The 17,564-nt window shown below is 42.0% G+C and overlaps 2 protein-coding genes across 2 annotated transcripts; both read left to right on the top strand.

Moving 5' to 3' along the window:
- The first annotated feature begins 449 nt into the window (after positions 1 to 449).
- LOC137307434 (probable G-protein coupled receptor 139) lies at positions 450 to 4,357 on the top strand. The gene is made up of 2 exons (XM_067976813.1): positions 450 to 696; positions 3,459 to 4,357. The coding sequence occupies exons 1-2, from the start codon at positions 450 to 452 to the stop codon at positions 4,355 to 4,357; spliced, it is 1,146 nt and encodes a 381-aa protein (XP_067832914.1).
- Positions 4,358 to 14,886: 10,529 nt separating this feature from the next.
- On the top strand, positions 14,887 to 17,178 carry LOC137307418 (probable G-protein coupled receptor 139; the record flags this gene model as incomplete). The annotated part of the gene is made up of 2 exons (XM_067976812.1): positions 14,887 to 15,109; positions 16,280 to 17,178. Coding segments are annotated over 2 exons (1,122 nt in total), but the record flags the coding sequence as incomplete, so codon positions are not given.
- Between the last annotated feature and the right edge of the window lie 386 nt (positions 17,179 to 17,564).

Here is a 17,564-nt window from a genome sequence, read left to right as displayed (position 1 = left end):
GTGGGCAGAAACTCTCTGAAATTAAAGGATTTCAATTACAAATAATCTACAATTTGTAAATGAAGCTGCTCTCGCTTTACCTCAGTGCTGTCAGACTGTGATCTCATAGTTCCTGTTCTTCCAAATATTTATTAAAATAACATATTGGGCTTTGGGCTTTCCATCTGTGTAATATTTGGTTAAATATATGTTGTGATATAAAATATTGTTGGGTTTAAAGATTTTAACTGAATCTGTTTGTTCAGTGACTGTAATTAATGTCAGTCTCCATTGGCCCTAATTGTGTCACTGGAGTGTTTCTCTCTGTTATTTATAAGCGACTACTTTCAACGTGTTATCCCATAGTGTCAGTGGGAGCATCACCCCCGGCACTAACAGGGATCAGCGGCTCCACAGAGAGGGAAAGAATAGATCGGAATCTGAGAACAATAGATTGGAATGTTACAACAATGGGTCGGAATCTGAGAACAATAGATTGGAATGTTACAACAATGGGTCGGAATCTGAGAACAATAGATTGGAATGTTACAACAATGGGTCGGAATCTGAGAACAATCGATGGGAACAATCCATTCTGGATGTTTCAATATCTTTATTCACATTATGATTCATTCTCATTAGAGGATCGGATATATTTTGCCCTTGCCTGTATACAAGTGATTTACTATCCTCTCCTCGCTGCTGTCGGTGTCACTGGTAAGTCTCAATATCCAGCTATTAATTCAATAAACCATGTTTATCTGTATTACTTTTCTTGTCATTCCCTCACTCACACTCGCTGATCTTGGTGTCTGTGGTAAGTCTCTATATTCAGCCATTAATGCTATAAAACATGTTTCACTGTCTTACTGGTCTTATTATTCCCTGCCCCACACTCGATGATCGTGGTACCACTGGTAAGGCTCTATTTGCAGCTCTTAATTCTATGAACTATGTTTATCCATACTACTGTTCTTATCATTCCATGTTCCAAACTCGCAGATCTTGGTGTCTCTGGAAAGTCTCTATTTCCAGCTATTAATATAATAGACCATGTTTCACTGTATTACTGTTCATCTCATTCCCTGTCCAACTCTCACCGCTGTCGGTGTCTCCGGTGAGGCTCTATATCCAGCTGTTAATTCTATAAACCGTGTGTCACTGTGTTAATGTGCTTGGCATTCCGTGTCCCACACTCGCCGCTGTTGGTGTTCCTGGTAAGATTAAATAACGAGCTTAAAAATCAGAGGCGGTACCCGGGATTGGAGATATATTTATTGGGGGAGCAGGGATGGGAAATATATTTACGGGGGTTGTCTGGGTGTGAGATTTAATATACAATCGGTCCCTGGGAGTGAATCTGTATTTGCAGGGTGCCTGAGGAAGCGCCAGGTTTTAGAGCGTCTTCGGGGTGTGTCATTATACGCAAGGGGTTGCAGAGACAGTACTAATATTTACATGGGATCCAGAGACGGTATTAATATTTACTGGGGATTCTGTGACTCAACGAATATATACAGAGGATCCACAGACTGTACTAATAGTTATTGGGGATGAAGAGACGCTACTCATATTTCAAGGGAAGCAGAGACTGTACCAATATTGACAGGGGATCCTGAGATAGTACTAATTTTTGCAGAGATCCACAGATTGTACTAATATTAACACTGGGTCCAGGAACTGTACTAATATTTACAGGGTATCCTGAGACAGTACTATTTTTACAGGGGATGCAAAGACTCTACTAATATTGAGAGGGGGTCCAGAGATGGTTCTCATATATTCAGGGGGTTAACAGAGAAGGAACTAATATTTACAGCAGAACCAGAGATGTTACTGATATTTACAGAGGATCCAGAGACGGGACTAATATTTGAAGGGAACGCAGTGATAAAACTAATATTTACAGGAGACCCACAGACGGTACTAATACACGCAGGGGATCCACAGGCTGTACCAATAGTCAGAGTGGATCAAGAGACGGTACTCATATTTCCAGGGGTCCAGAGACGGTATTAATATTTACACCGGATTGAGGGACTGCACTAATATTTACAGGGTATCCAGAGGCGCTTCTAATTTTTACAGGGGATGCGGAGACACTCCTAATATTTCGAGGGATCCAGAGGCCTTACTAATATTTAAAGCGCAACCAGAGATGGTACTGAGATTTACAGGGGATCCAGAGACAGTACTAATATTTAGAGGGGGATACATGGAAGGTACTAATATTTATAGGGGATTCAGAGACAGTATTAAAAATTACAAGGGATCCAGAGACAGTACTAATATTTAGAGGGGATCCATAGACGATGCTAAAATTAACAGAGTGATCCAGTGACTGCACTAATATTAACAGGGGATCCAGAGACAGTATTAAAAATGACAGGGGATCCAGAGACGGTACTAATATTTACAGGGATCCATAGATCGATCTAATATTTACAGGGTTTCCAGAGACGGTATTAAAAATGACAGGAGATCCAGAGACGGTACTTATATTTACAAGGGATCCATGGATCGTTCTAACATTAACAGGAGATCCAAAGTCAGTACTAATATTTACAGGGTTCCCAGAGACGGGACTAATATTTACAGTTGATCCAGAGACGGTACTAATATGTACACGGAATATAGTGACAATACTAATATTTACAGGAGACCCACAGACGGTACGAATAAAGGCCGGGGATCCACAGACTGCACCAATAGTCAGAGTGGATCAAGAGACGGTACTAATATTTCCAGGGGATCCAGAGATGGTATTAATAATTACAGGGGATCCAGAGAGTTACTAATATTTACAGCAGATCCAGAGACGTTACTAATATCTACTTCCAGAGAGGGTACCAATTTTAACAGGGAATCCAGAGACGATGCTCATAATTACACGGGATCTCCAGATGGAATTAATATCTACAGGGGATCCAGAGACAGTAAAAATATTTCCCGGGGAGCCAGAGATGGTAATAATATTTACAGGTGATCCAGAGATGAAACAAAAATTTACAGGTGATCCAGAGACGGTACTAATATTTAACTTGTTCGAGAGACAAGAATAATATTTACAGTGGATCCAGAGTCGGAAATAATATTTACAGGGGACACAGAGACTGTACTAATATTTACAAGGAGGCCAGAAATGGTACCAATATTTACAGCGTATTCACAGATGGTACTAATATTTACAGGGGATCCAGAGATTGTATTCATGTTCACAGTGAATCCACAGGTGGAACTAATATTTACAGGGGCTACTGCGATGGTGCTAATATTAACTGGGGATCCAGAGAAGTCGGAATATTTACAGGTGATCTGGAGATGACACTAATATTTACAGGGGATCAGAGACATTATTAATATTTACAGTGGATCCAGAGACCGTGCTAATATTTACAGTGGATCCAAGAACGGTAATAATATTTACAGGCAGTTCCAGCCTGATGTACAATTGCCCTGTTTATTTCCCTTCCTTACAGTTAACTTATTGACGATAGTTATCCTATCTCGGGGAAAGTGCGGTCTCTCCAAATGTGTCACTCGTTACCTGGTGGCGATGGCAGCGGCGGATCTACTGGTCGTTATCTTCGATCTGATACTCAGGCAGATTCCCATTGTCTATCGGGGTCAGTTTCGTTTCCTGTGGTCCATCCCCGTGTGTAATATCCACGCCGTCCTGCTTTTCGCAGCCACGGACTGTTCCGTCTGGTTCACCGTCACTTTCACCTTCGATCGATTTGTGGCCATTTGTTGCCAGAATCTGAAAACTAAATATTGCACCGAGAGAACGGCGGCTGTGGTTCAGGGAACAGTGAGTGTGCTGGGCTGTTTGAAGAATACGTTCTGGTACTTTATGTTCACGGGTCGGTATTTGCTTTACAACGAACCGTGGTTTTGTTCTTTACCTGCCGTTGTTATGTTTTCACGTGTGTGGGCAGTCATCGAACTCCTTCATTATATCCTCACCCCGGGGATCCCATTTGTTCTGATTCTGTTGCTCAATGTTTTCACTGTCAGATACATTGTAGTGGCCAGCAGAGCCCGCAGGAGACTCCGGGGTCACAGCAGTGGGGAGAGTCCCAGAGACCCAGAGATGGAGAGCCGAAGGAAATCCATAATTTTACTGTTTGTTATATCAGGAAACTTTATACTGTTCTGGGCGCTGTTTATGGTGTATTCTATATGGTACCGGATGTTGATGTTGGGGTTTTATTCTGTAATTCTACCCAGGTTTCTACTGGAACTGGGATTCATGCTCCAGCTCATGAGTTGCTGCACAAACACTTGCATTTATGCCGTGACACAGACCAAATTCAGAGAGCAGTTGAAGAATGTGGTGAAATATCCCTTTACTGTAATTATAAAATTCATTAAATAATGAGAAGATCTGAAGACTTTCTCAGATCAGAGACCGTTCTGCGTCACACGGTGTCTGATTCTCTCTCCACCAGGCCACGGTGCTGCAAACACTGTGTATTCTCCAATCACTGAAACCTTTATAACCTGAGGGAATTTATCAAATCATTTACAGCATTTGTCAAAGTTTGTATCACAAGAAATTACAAGTTGTAAAATAACATATCGCAACTAATTACACCGAATGTTTCACCGTATTGGAGAATTGAAAAGGTAATAAAAAGAACAATACAAGTTGGTGGAAAAGGGGTGGGAGATAGAGGAGATATCGGGACAGCTCACACTCTCACCCCCGCACACCCGTGGCGAGAGCAGTGAGTAATAAAGTCCACACTCTCTACCCCCACACACCCCCGGGGAGAGCAGTGAGTAATAAAGTCCACACTCTCTCCCCCACACACACCCCTGGGGAGAGCAGTGAGTAATAAAGTCCACACTCTCTCCCCCGCACACCCCTAGGGAGAGCAGTGAGTAATAAAGTCCACACTCTCTCACCCCACACACCCCTGGGGAGAGCAGTGAGTAATAAAGTCCACACTCTATCCCCCACACTCCTGGGGAGAGCAGTGAGTAATAAAGTCCACACTCTCTCCCCCACACACACACCCCTGGGGAGAGCAGTGAGTAATAAAGTCCACACTCTCTCCCCCACACACACCCCTGGGGAGAGCAGTGAGTAATAAAGTCCACACTCTCTCCCCCACACTCCTGGGGAGAGCAGTGAGTAATAAAGTCCACACTCTCTCCCCCACACACACACCCCTGGGGAGAGCAGTGAGTAATAAAGTCCACACTCTCTCCCCACACACACCCCTGGGGAGAGCAGTGAGTAATAAAGTCCACACTCTCTCCCCCACACTCCTGGGGAGAGCAGTGAGTAATAAAGTCCACACTCTCTCCCCCCACACACCCCTGGGGAGAGCAGTGAGTAATAAAGTCCACACTCTATCCCCCACACTCCTGGGGAGAGCAGTGAGTAATAAAGTCCACACTCTCTTCCCCCCACACTCCTGGGGAGAGCAGTGAGTAATAAAGTCCACACTCTCTCCCCCCCACACACACCCCTGGGGAGAGCAGTGAGTAATAAAGTCCACACTCTCTCCCCACACACACCCCTGGGGAGAGCAGTGAGTAATAAAGTCCACACTCTCTCCCCCACACTCCTGGGGAGAGCAGTGAGTAATAAAGTCCACACTCTCTCCCCCCACACACCCCTGGGGAGAGCAGTGAGTAATAAAGTCCACACTCTATCCCCCACACTCCTGGGGAGAGCAGTGAGTAATAAAGTCCACACTCTCTTCCCCCCACACTCCTGGGGAGAGCAGTGAGTAATAAAGTCCACACTCTCTCCCCCAACACTCCTGGGGAGAGCAGTGAGTAATAAAGTCCACACTCTGTCCCCCCACACCTCTGGGGAGAGCAGTGAGTAGTAAAGACCACACTCTCTCCCCCCACACTCCTGGGGAGAGCAGTGAGCAATAAAGTCCACATTCTCTCCCCCACACTCCTGGGGAGAGCAGTGAGTAATAAAGTCCACACTCTCTCCCCCCACACTCCTGGGGAGAGCAGTGAGTAATAAAGTCCACACTCTCTCCCCCCACACTCCTGGGGAGAGCAGTGAGTAATAAAGTCCACACTCTCTCCCCCCACACTCCTGGGGAGAGCAGTGAGTAATAAAGTCCACACTCTCTCCCCCACACTCCTGGGGAGAGCAGTGAGTATTATGGTCCACATGCTCTCCCCACACACACTCCTGGGGAGAGCAATGAGCAGTAAAGTCCACACTCTCCCCCTTCCCCCCCCTCCATCACACACACACCTGTCAAAAACTTGAACTTATTATTACCTATTATATACAATGCATTAACTCCAAACACTTATTTCAGACAAGTAAGAATTTATTAAAGAAAACTTGTATACAAGGGAAGCGTACCCTAAACAATGGTCAGGGCTACGTCTTCGCTGAGTTCAGGAAACAGCTCAGGTTTATACAGTTCATTAGCAACGCCCACCTGTCATAGAATATGGGCGTACACATACATTCTTTATTGTTTCAGGTAGTTAGTCAATCAAAATAGGAACCCACCCTCTGGTTCCTCATGACCGTCTCGTGATGTTGGACACAGGCCTGGGAAAGTGTTTTTCCCTATGAAACTGCCTTTTTTTGATCAGTAAGTCTGTACCTCGTCTCAAGGCTACATGGTCATTCATTTCTGTTAGTCAGACAGTTATCAGCATGAGAGAACTTGAAGTAATTAGACAATAGGGCTTCTGTATGTCTTTGGTGAGAAACTAAAATATAAGCTTTAAATTGTATTAAGCTGGTCAGTTACTAAGGTCAAATATCCATCATGCATTTCTTCATTTATGGTTATTAAAAAGTTAATATGGTCAGGTATCTCTTTATGCATTTCCACATTCCCCCCTTTTGTCCTTTATAAAGGACAATATTCCAATGGAGCATTATTCCAGCCAGACGCTCAAACTCTTCCTGCACCTCATCCTTTGCCACCCCTCCCTGCACCATCAAATTTGTGGGCCCTATATGTGTACCCAGATTGGACATCATAACACAGCAGCATTTGACAAAGCAATAGGCTATAAGAACTATAACAACGAATATGACTAGTCCCTGAACTAGAGAAGTCCCAGCCATCCTGTTGCCCAGCCCCAAAGAGTGAACGAAGGGGGCTGCTTGAATTTCTCAATTTCCCTTTGAATGCGATCGGCCAAATTAGTAATATTCTCTGAACTATCAGGTATGTAAGTACAACATTCAGATCCAATTAGTGTGCATGTTCCTCCTTTCTCTGTCAATAGGTAATCAAGGGCCATACGGTTTTGTAAGGTGACCGTATGAATGGCTATCATTTCGGCGCTTATTTCCTGAAGGCTTCTGCCGTATCATTAGCAACTATTTCCCAGATTTTGGCCAATTTAATCATTTCTCTGGTGGCCATGCTCACTCCCCACCGAGGAAAGCAATGGCCCAGAATCGGTCGGCCTCAGTAATTACCCTCTTTACTCGTTGCCCAGTAGGATATTGAGGCAGGGATGTTGAGTGTCGGATATATGGGATCACATATCCCAAGTAACATGATCCTGTCCATTTTTTAGGCAACCATGGGTATGCCTTGTGGCCACAAATAAAGTAGGTTTCATTATATGCATTAATTGCAGGGGAATTCTTTGTTTATTCTATCGATGTAAATTTGGCCACCTGTGCAAGGCTTCCATCTGATGGTACTACTGATGCTGGTTTCAGTCATATTTATATACTGAGTGCAATTACTCCATCCCATTACATCACCCCCTACTGAATTCTTAATCAAGCATATTGCTCCATTAGTTCTTGGTGTATTTGTAAGGATTAGAAAAGGAGGTTTATGGGTCTGATCGTAATTAGGTTGGTACCACCCCCGGAATCTGGTTTCACATTTTGTTGTGACTGTGTACTCCTTCCATTGCTTTCTCACAAACATTGTCTTATTTGTTCTCGCACTCATCCAGCCACTATCTCGCATTCTGTTCCCATTAATTTCAATTTGATTTATTACCCACTCTGCTATTTCTTGGGAAGTTAGGGGGACTGGTCTGAGTGGAATGCCTCCCTTGGATTGAATTGGGATATGTGAGCACACCCAGCAACTGGAGATACCTTGACGTTTTGCATACATATATGACATGTATAAAAAAGTATTGACATGCAGTTCCCTTGAAACACGATTGAGTCCACTTGCAGCAGGGGTTGTAGCAGGTTCTATGCCGATTCCCACCCACACGATCAGGCATGCCGAGCCAATTATTCCCAAATGATCTAACAGTTTAGGACATGCCATGCTGCAACAGTCTCTTATAACAGTTTAATTAATCAGTCCGTTTTTTTTTTGGCTGGGACGCCACCGCCGGGGTCCTTGTATGGGGATTTATGGGTTAATCAATCAACTACTAGGCCTGACCTTTGAACTCGAGATTGAGACCCACCCCTTTTTATCCCTTAATCCAAATTTTATCCCTATAATATCCTCTTAGATGCTGTACCTCATCTTAACCAGGTTCCCTTCGTGTTGGCCACCAGTCCGGGTGGAAGAGAGGCAGAGCATCTGATAATCCTATCAAACTATGATTGTCTTCCCTTTTACATGCACCTTACCCCAGCGGGTGCTACTCCCGGTACCATTAAGATGTGTTCTTAATTGAAATCACAGAGACAATGCGGACATTCTCACCCAGGCTCTGTTTTACTACCTTTGCCAAACCCTTCATCCTCTGCTGACAACATTTATTACGTGCCATGAAAGTCAAGAAGCATATTACAACAAATTGCACTACAACTAATACATGTGAAATTAATCTAATCTGAGGATGGATCTGTATATTCAGTCCCCAATTCCAGAGGTCATCCCACCAAGTGGTGACTTTAATTTGGTCAACGTCATGCTTAATATTTTTATTGTTCTGCTGTAGGTTGGGCTGTGTCCAACACTATGTGGACACACAGTGACAGCATGTCTAGTAACACATCCCTCTAATTTTGTTCCAGCCAAATTCCCTTTAATTTTATTTTTCAGCATATGGTAACATATTGTGATGGGATATGTGCATTCTGTCCTTCACTACCCCAATATTCTGTACTTGGTACACCTCTCATCCCTGGGTTTCGGGTGCCATCACCAGTATTACTAGTACCAACCCTAGGAGCCCTCCTCCGTCAGGTTTACACTCCACTTGAGTGGGGTACACCCGCACCATTGCCCTGAATTGGCAAGGGGTGATGTTCTTGTTTGCTAACAGCCGCTTGGAGGTACCACCTCCATCATGCCCACGGGTCAGGTTCACCCTCAGTTTGTTGATTCGTTATCCATAAGGGTACTTCCCCTGCCTGTATCTGGGCTAGGTTCTCTCGTGTCTATTCCACAATCCAGTTACCATATGTACTGCAGATGTCATTAGCAGCTGCCTGCTAAGATACGTTATATTCCTCTTTTATTAATTTATTAATGGTTTGGGCATGTGTTTCTAGCACTGTAGCTATCCTGTGCAAATGTATGGTCAGCATTTGATCCTCAGACAATTCCTTATCTGTATTTTCATTTATTTTTTGTAATATATCTTTAATGCATGAACCTAAATCTCTGACCGTTTGATCTAATGTTGCCAAATCAATGGTGTTAAAACTGAGGCACCCGTATTAAAGGCAGTTGCTGCATCACTTATCACAGATCTTTCACGTCTCCACATTTGTCTATCTCTTTTATGATGTCCACCTCCATTCCATGTCGCGCCTTGTTTTAACATTTGAGTTAGGAGGTGTTGATATAATTGTTGAGTTTTCTTAGAACACCATGTTGGTAGGGCCGTATCGGTTAAATCTAGTACTACCGATACAAGCTCATGTTGCACGTTATCATACATTACATTCTCAATGCGAGTTATATAATTTGTCGGGGAAGGTCTCCCCACTTTGGTCAGAACTTGTGTTGGAGCGACTATTCGTGAATAGTTTCAAATAAAATTGAATAGTCCCAGAACTTGTCGAACTTCCTTATCATACTGTGGGCGGGGTAAATTTAAAATTGTCAATTTCCTATCTTCTGGTAGGCGTTTAGTACCCTGTGTCAGTACATAGCCCAAGTAATGGACTTCCAATTGTCCAACCTATGCTTTCTCTTCATATGATTTGTTTTACATTCACCTTTCTAATCAATTTTTTTTTCTTTCACTGTAGCATTGTCTGTGTGGAAACTTATATCTCAGTCAAGTTGTAGCCTTTGGCATTTCCGAGTAATTGGGTCAATTTTAATAGCATAACCTATACCAATTGTTACCTCATGCTCACTTGTGTTCTGGGCAAGCCTCAGACGGTTCTCAACCGACTGGGTCATTCCTATCTGTTTGAACTGCTCTTGGCGTGACAGTCTGGCTTCTTGGGATGGAAGGGGTTAACATTAACTGGCTCGCATGGTAGCAGTAATTTGATACTTCACCCTCTGAGATTAAGTTTCCATATTTCATTCTACTCTGCGAGACGGTCAACAAATTTCAATTTTTTTTTAGCTACTTGGCGATTTTGGCTTCAAATTTTCTCCTCACACAGGTTTGACTGATATTTTTGTTCTTCACTTCTCACATTTGTGAATTGCTTTACACTATATATTTTGCACACTATTTTTGAGATTTATTTTAATCATAGTGTTTTCTCCAATGTTTCTTATTAACCAACTTGTTTGCTTGCAGCTTCTTTACTTTCTTTTCAGACTCTGCTTTAGCTTTGCAAACAGCCTTTTCCCAAATCTTATCTTTCAGACAAAAATTGAAAGCCAATATGATCATTATCGCCGGCCTTTTTTTGTGTGTTTTTTTTTCATCTATTCCCTCAGGGGAGGAGGATTCAAGGATCCTCACCATGCACCCTGAAGAAAGAGGATGTCTCCCTTCAAAATTCACAAAAATCATTTTTTTTTCAAGAGACAATAAAACTGTTTAAACAATACCTGCTCTTTCCACTTTCAGAATGCTGTGATTCCAAAGGTATCAGACCAACATCTTAAAAAAACTAGTGCAGTCCAAATACTTAACTTCAGCAATACGGAAATAAGTGTTAGTTACTTCTTGCAAAACCTTAAGGGGTGGGAGGAGGAATCAATCACAATAGCACAAAATACTTCGAAGGAGATCAAATTAATTTATAACCAGAGATCATCCTGCAACTGTAACTTGTAATTCTTTAAAGCTGCACTTTATCTATTCTTTTACAATTTCAACCTCATTTTGTCAATTATTTTATATAAATGCAAAGGTTGTTGCTTGGTGAATTGAAAACAGATGTCAGTGTCCTTGGAAGGGATTAACTTCATTTTTTTTAAACAAAACGACGGAGCCAGATATCAGATTCACGCAGCGTTCTCAGCATACGTCAACGCAGCTTTCACATAAATTCTTTTTAAAAAATTCATACCAGGAAATAACATCTCCCATCGTACATTTTAGATTATAGTTAGTCCAGTATTTCCAGATTGTTGTGATCAACTTTTGTTTAGGTCCCCCTCAATTTCTAATTGCTTCGTAAGTTTTATAATTTGCTGTCCTCATCATACACAACTATAGCTTTCCAATTCATTTTTTTGACATACTTTTAGTGGGTATGATTGTAACCAACTCTCCGAGCTGTTCCAGCTTTCCGGCTTTTCCTATCACAGTGATACCAGATAGCTTTTTTTCATCTGTCCTGGGTTTTTTTGGGTCATTTTTTTAAACCACTGCCAATCACAAAATAAAAATTCAAAATGCCAATTTTTTTTTTGTGAAGATCCCATATCTGGAATTTGATATGCTCACATTTTATAAGAACCAGAATTTAACAGTTCACTTAACCTCAATAACTCCAATTTTAATTCAGCAATATCAGAATTAAAGACAGGACAAAACAGATACATTACACAAAAGAGGAAAACACGTAAGACGCAGTAAGAAGGGGGCATGGCCTGCAACACCGACAGAAAACACTCACAATAAGGACAGGCTTTTTAAAGAGACAGTACACTGAAAACAAAAGAACCTTTCTTTTTTTGGGTCTCTGACTTCTAAACATTTTTCCAATCACTTAATTCTATCCATATTAAATGTGCCGTCTTCGGGAAAAGGATATTTTCTAGTCCTGGTCCATTTGGACCAAACTATCAACTCGTCAGTTGTTTCTTTCCCAAAGTTTCTGTACATATAAGCAGCAGGTGTTCCCTTTGGAGGGATTTTGCTTGTGCTGGCACCCATAGCTTCTATTTACAATTCTTACAATATAGTACACAGCAATATAGCGCTCGCAATTCTGTACTTGATAATTCAGCCGATTGGACATGACGTTATGTGTTCTCTACACCTACTTTAGGGTCCTGGCCTTCAAGTGGGATTAAAACCCTCTTAATAACTAGCTCAGGCTAGGTGTGTGAGAGAAACGTCTGCAATTAGTTGAATCAGCTGACATACGCAAGATTTTTTAGTGTTTTTATCTCTTAAACACTATTAGTGTTTTTATCTCTTAAACACCATGTATCAGGTAAACCAGAATTTCACATTTTTCCGAATACGCAACATCAACACCAGCCTGCGTTTGTCGCCACTACAGACTTGTAATTTCACACTTTTCCGAATTATTTGTCCAAATTAAAATTTCACACTTTTCCGAATGTCAAAATTTTATTTCACACAAGTCCGTAACCCGGTTACCTCTCTCTTTTCCTGGCGCCTTCTCCACTAGCAGCTGAGCGTCTATTGGTCCCATACAGCAACCTCACCGTCACTCTCGTAATCACCGGTATCACAGACCTACTCCGTTATTGCTCTCTCTCAGCCCGTTACTACAACACTGCAGCTGAAAATATCGAGTAATCTGTCGCGCGTCTCTCTCTCTCTCTCTTTTTCTTCCCCTTTTTTTTTCTCGTTGTCTATATGAAACATATTTCCTATGATCGCCTTCCAATTCCTAAATGCAAACAGAAGAATTAGTCACGTCAGTTAATGCATACATTTATCAATCGCAGTGCGTCTGCGGCTTGTAGAGGCAACATGTGTCCGTACTTACCGGGGATCACAAGCGATCTCGGTGGAACCTCCAAAAACTGTTGAAAACTTAAACTTATTATTACCTATTATATACAATGCATTAACCCCAAACACTTAATTCAGACAAGTAAGAATTTATTAAGAAACTTGTATACAAGGGAAGCGTACCCTAAACAATGGTCAGGGCTACGTCTTCGCTGAGTTCAAGAAACAGCTCACGTTTATACAGTTCATTAGCAACACCCATCTGTCATAGAATATAGGCGTACACATACATTCTTTATTGGTTCAGATAAAACAGGGAACCCACTCTCTGGTTCCTCATGACCGTCTCATGATGTTGGACACAGGCCTGGGAAAGTATATTTCCCGATGAAACTGCCTTTTTTTGATCAGTAAGTCTGTACCTAGTCTCAAGGCTATATGGTCATTCATTTCTGTTAGTCGGACAGTTATCAGCATGAGAGAACTTGAAGTAATTAGACAATAGGGCTTCTGTGTGTCTTTCGTGAGAAACTAAAATATAAGCTTTAAATTGAATTTGCTGGACAGTTAGTCTGGTCAAATATCCATCATGCATTTCTTCATTTATGGTTTAGGTGCATTAAAAAGTTAATATGGTCAGGTATATCTTTATACATTTCCACAGTACCATGATAGGGTTTGATGAAGTAGGGAGAGAGGAGCCTCGTGTGGGTCATAAACACTTGCATGGACCAATTGGGCTGAAAGTTCTAATTCTGCGCTATAATTTTGATTTAACTCGATGTGCTCAGCCTGTGTCGGTATTATAGGGATCTGTGAGAGGGAGTCAATATTTATAACGGTCCCAGGGACTTTAGACATTCAAGCTGTACCCAGACTGTGTCAGTATTTACAGAGGTCCGTTGGAGTGAGTCAATACTGATAACGGTACCAGGGACTTTAGACATTCAAGTTGTACCCAGACTCTCAGTATTTACAAGTGTTTGTGTTTGTAGTCAATATTTAAAGAGGTAGCAAGGACTGTAGACATTCAGGCTGTACCCAGTCTATGTCAGTATTCACAGGGGCCTGTGGCAGTGATTCTATATTTCCATGGTACTGGGCATTCTCCACATTTAAACAATCCTCACCTTGTGTCAGGAAACCCGGAAGCGGGCCAATATTTTTAGAAGTAACCCGAGCCTTTTTCATTGTCTGTCGGAATATTTGCAGGGAAGTCCATAGACTGTGCGAATATTTACTATGGAATCCAAAGACTATGCCATTATTTACAGGTAGATCCAGAGACTGTACCAATATTTACAAGAGGATCCATAGACTCGCCAATATTGACGGAGTATCCAGATATTGCTCCAATATTTGCAGTGTGGCCTCCAAACTGACCAGTATAATGGTTCAGTTCCATCTCTGAGTTTAAATCCAACCCTTCAGAAGTGGGTAGAAGCTCTCTGAAATTAAAGGATTTCAATTACAAATAATCTACAATTTGTAAATGAAGCTGCTCTCGCTTTACCTCAGTGCTGTCAGACTGTGATCTCATAGTTCCTGTTCTTCCAAATATTTATTAAAATAATATATTGGGCTTTGGGCTTTCCATCTGTGTAATATTTGATTAAATATATGTTGTGATAGAAATATTGTTGGGTTTAAAGTTGTCAACTGAATCTGTTTGTTCAGTGACTGTAATTAATGTCAGTCTCCATTGGCCCTAATTGTGTCACTGGAGTGTTTCTCTCTGTTATTTATAAGCGACTACTTTCAACGTGTTATCCCATAGTGTCAGTGGGAGCATCACCCCCGGCACTAACAGGGATCAGCGGCTCCACAGAGAGGGAAAGAATAGATCGGAATCTGAGAACAATAGATTGGAATGTTACAACAATGGGTCGGAATCTGAGAACAATAGATTGGAATGTTACAACAATGGGTCGGAATCTGAGAACAATAGATTGGAATGTTACAACAATGGGTCGGAATCTGAGAACAATAGATTGGAATGTTACAACAATGGGTCGGAATCTGAGAACAATCGATAGGAACAATCCATTCTGGATGTTTCAATATCTTTATTCACATTATGATTCATTCTCATTAGCGGATCGGATATATTTTGCACTTGCCTGGAAACAAGTGATTTACTATCCTCCCCTCGCTGCTGTCGGTGTCACTGGTAAGTCTCTCTATCCAGCTATTAATTCTATAAAACATGTTTCATGTCTTACTGTTCTTATTATTCCCTGCCCCACACTCGATGATCTTTGTTCCACTGGTAACGCTCTATCTGCGGCTATTAATTTTATAAGCCATGTTCATATGTGTTACTATTCATGTCATTCTATGTCCCACACTCGCTAAATTTGGTGTCTCTGGTAAGTCTCAATTTCCAGCTATTAATATAATAGACCATGTTTCACTGTATTACTGTTCATCTCATTCCCTGTCCAACTCTCACCGCTGTCGGTGTCTCCGGTGAGGCTCTACATCCAGCAGTTAATTCTATAAACCGTGTGTCACTGTGTTAATGTGCTTGGCATTCTGTGTCCCACACTCGCCGCTGTTGGTGTTCCTGGTAAGATTAAATAACAAGCTTAAAAATCAGAGGCGGTACCCGGGATTGGAGATATATTTATTGGGGGAGCAGGGATGGGAAATATATTTACGGGGGTTGTCTGGGTGTGAGATTTAATATACCATCGGTCCCTGGGAGTGAATCTGTATTTGCAGGGTGCCTGAGGATGCGCCAGGTTTTAGAGGGTCTTTGGGGTGTGTCATTATATGCAAAGGGATGCAGAGACAATACTAATATTTACAAGGGATCCAGAGGCGGGACTAACATTTACTGGGGATTCTGTGATGCAACTAATATATATAGAGGATCCACAGACTGTACTAATAGTTAGACAGTATCAAGAGACGCGACTCATATTTCAAGGGAATCAGAGACTGACCAATATTTACAAGGGAACCTGAGACAGTACTAAATTTTACAGAGTTACACAGATTGTACTAATATTAACACTGGGTACAGGGACTGTACTAATATTTACAGCAGATCCAGAGACGTCACTAATATCTACAGGGGATCCAGAGAGGGTACCAATTTTCACAGGGAATCCAGAGACGATGCTCAAAATTACACGGGATTGCGAGATGGAATTAAATATTTACAGGGGATCGAGAGACAGTAAAATTATTTACCGGGGAGCCAGGGATGGTAATAATATTTACAGGTGATCCGGAGATGGAACTAAAATTTACCATTGATCCAGGGACGGTAATAATATTTACAGGCAGTTACAGCCTGATGAACAATTGCCCTGTTTATTTCCCTCCCTTACAGTTAACTTATTGACGATAGTTATCCTATCTCGGGGAAAGTGCGGTCTCTCCAAATGTGTCACTCATTACCTGGTGGCGATGGCAGCGGCGGATCTACTGGTCGTTATCTTCGATCTGATGCTCAGGCAGATTCCCATTGTCTATCAGGGTCAGTTTCGTTTCCTGTGGTCCATCCCCGTGTGTAATATCCACGCCGTCCTGCTTTTCGCAGCCACAGACTGTTCCGTCTGGTTCACCATCACTTTCACCTTCGATCGATTTGTGGCCATTTGTTGCCAGAATCTGAAAACTAAATATTGCACCGAGAGAACGGCGGCTGTGGTTCTGGGAACAGTGAGTGTGGTGATTTGTTTAAAGAACATCACCTGCTACTTTATGTTCACGGGTCGGTATTTGCTTTACAACGAACCGTGGTTTTGTGCTGTCCCTGCCGTTGTTATGTTTTCACGTGTGTGGACAGTCATCGAACTCCTTCATTATATCCTCACCCCGGGAATCCCATTTCTTCTGATTCTGTTGCTCAATGCTTTCACCGTCAGATACATTTTAGTGGCCAGCAGAGCCCGCAGGAGACACCGGGGTCACAGCAGTGGGGAGAGTCCCAGAGACCCAGAGATGGAGAGCCGAAGGAAATCCATAATTTTACTGTTTGTTATATCAGGAAACTTTATACTGTTCTGGGAGCTGTTTCCAGTGTATTCTATATGGTTCAGGATGTTGATGTTGGGGTTTTATTCTGTAATTCTACCCAGGTTTCTACTAGAACTGGGATTCATGCTCCAGCTCATGAGTTGCTGCACAAACACTTGTATTTATGCCGTGACACAGATTAAATTCAGAGAGCAGTTGAAGAATGTGGTGAAATATCCCTTTACTGTAATTATAAAATTCATTAAATAATGAGAAGATCTGAAGACTTTCTCAGATCAGAGACCGTTCTGCGTCATACGGTGTCTGATTCTCTCTCCACCAGGCCACGGTGCTGCAAACACTGTGTATTCTCCAATCACTGAAACCTTTATAACCTGAGGTTATTTATCAACTCATTTACAGCATTTGTCAAAGTTTATATCTCAAGAAATTACAAGTTGTAAAATAACATATCGCAACTAATTACACCGAATGTTTCACCGTATTGGAGAATTGAAAAGGTAATAATAAAAAGAACAATACAAGGTGCCGGAAAAGGGGCCGGAGATAGAGGAGATATCGGGACAGCTCACACTCTCACCCCCGCACACCCCTGGGGAGATCAGTGAGTAATAAAGTCCACACTCTCTCCCCAC

Source organism: Heptranchias perlo, chromosome 3 (genome assembly GCF_035084215.1).
Source record: "Heptranchias perlo isolate sHepPer1 chromosome 3, sHepPer1.hap1, whole genome shotgun sequence".
Lineage (NCBI taxonomy): Eukaryota > Metazoa > Chordata > Chondrichthyes > Hexanchiformes > Hexanchidae > Heptranchias > Heptranchias perlo.
Note: the sequence above shows the minus strand (reverse complement) of the source record. Positions and strands in the feature narration are given on the sequence as shown.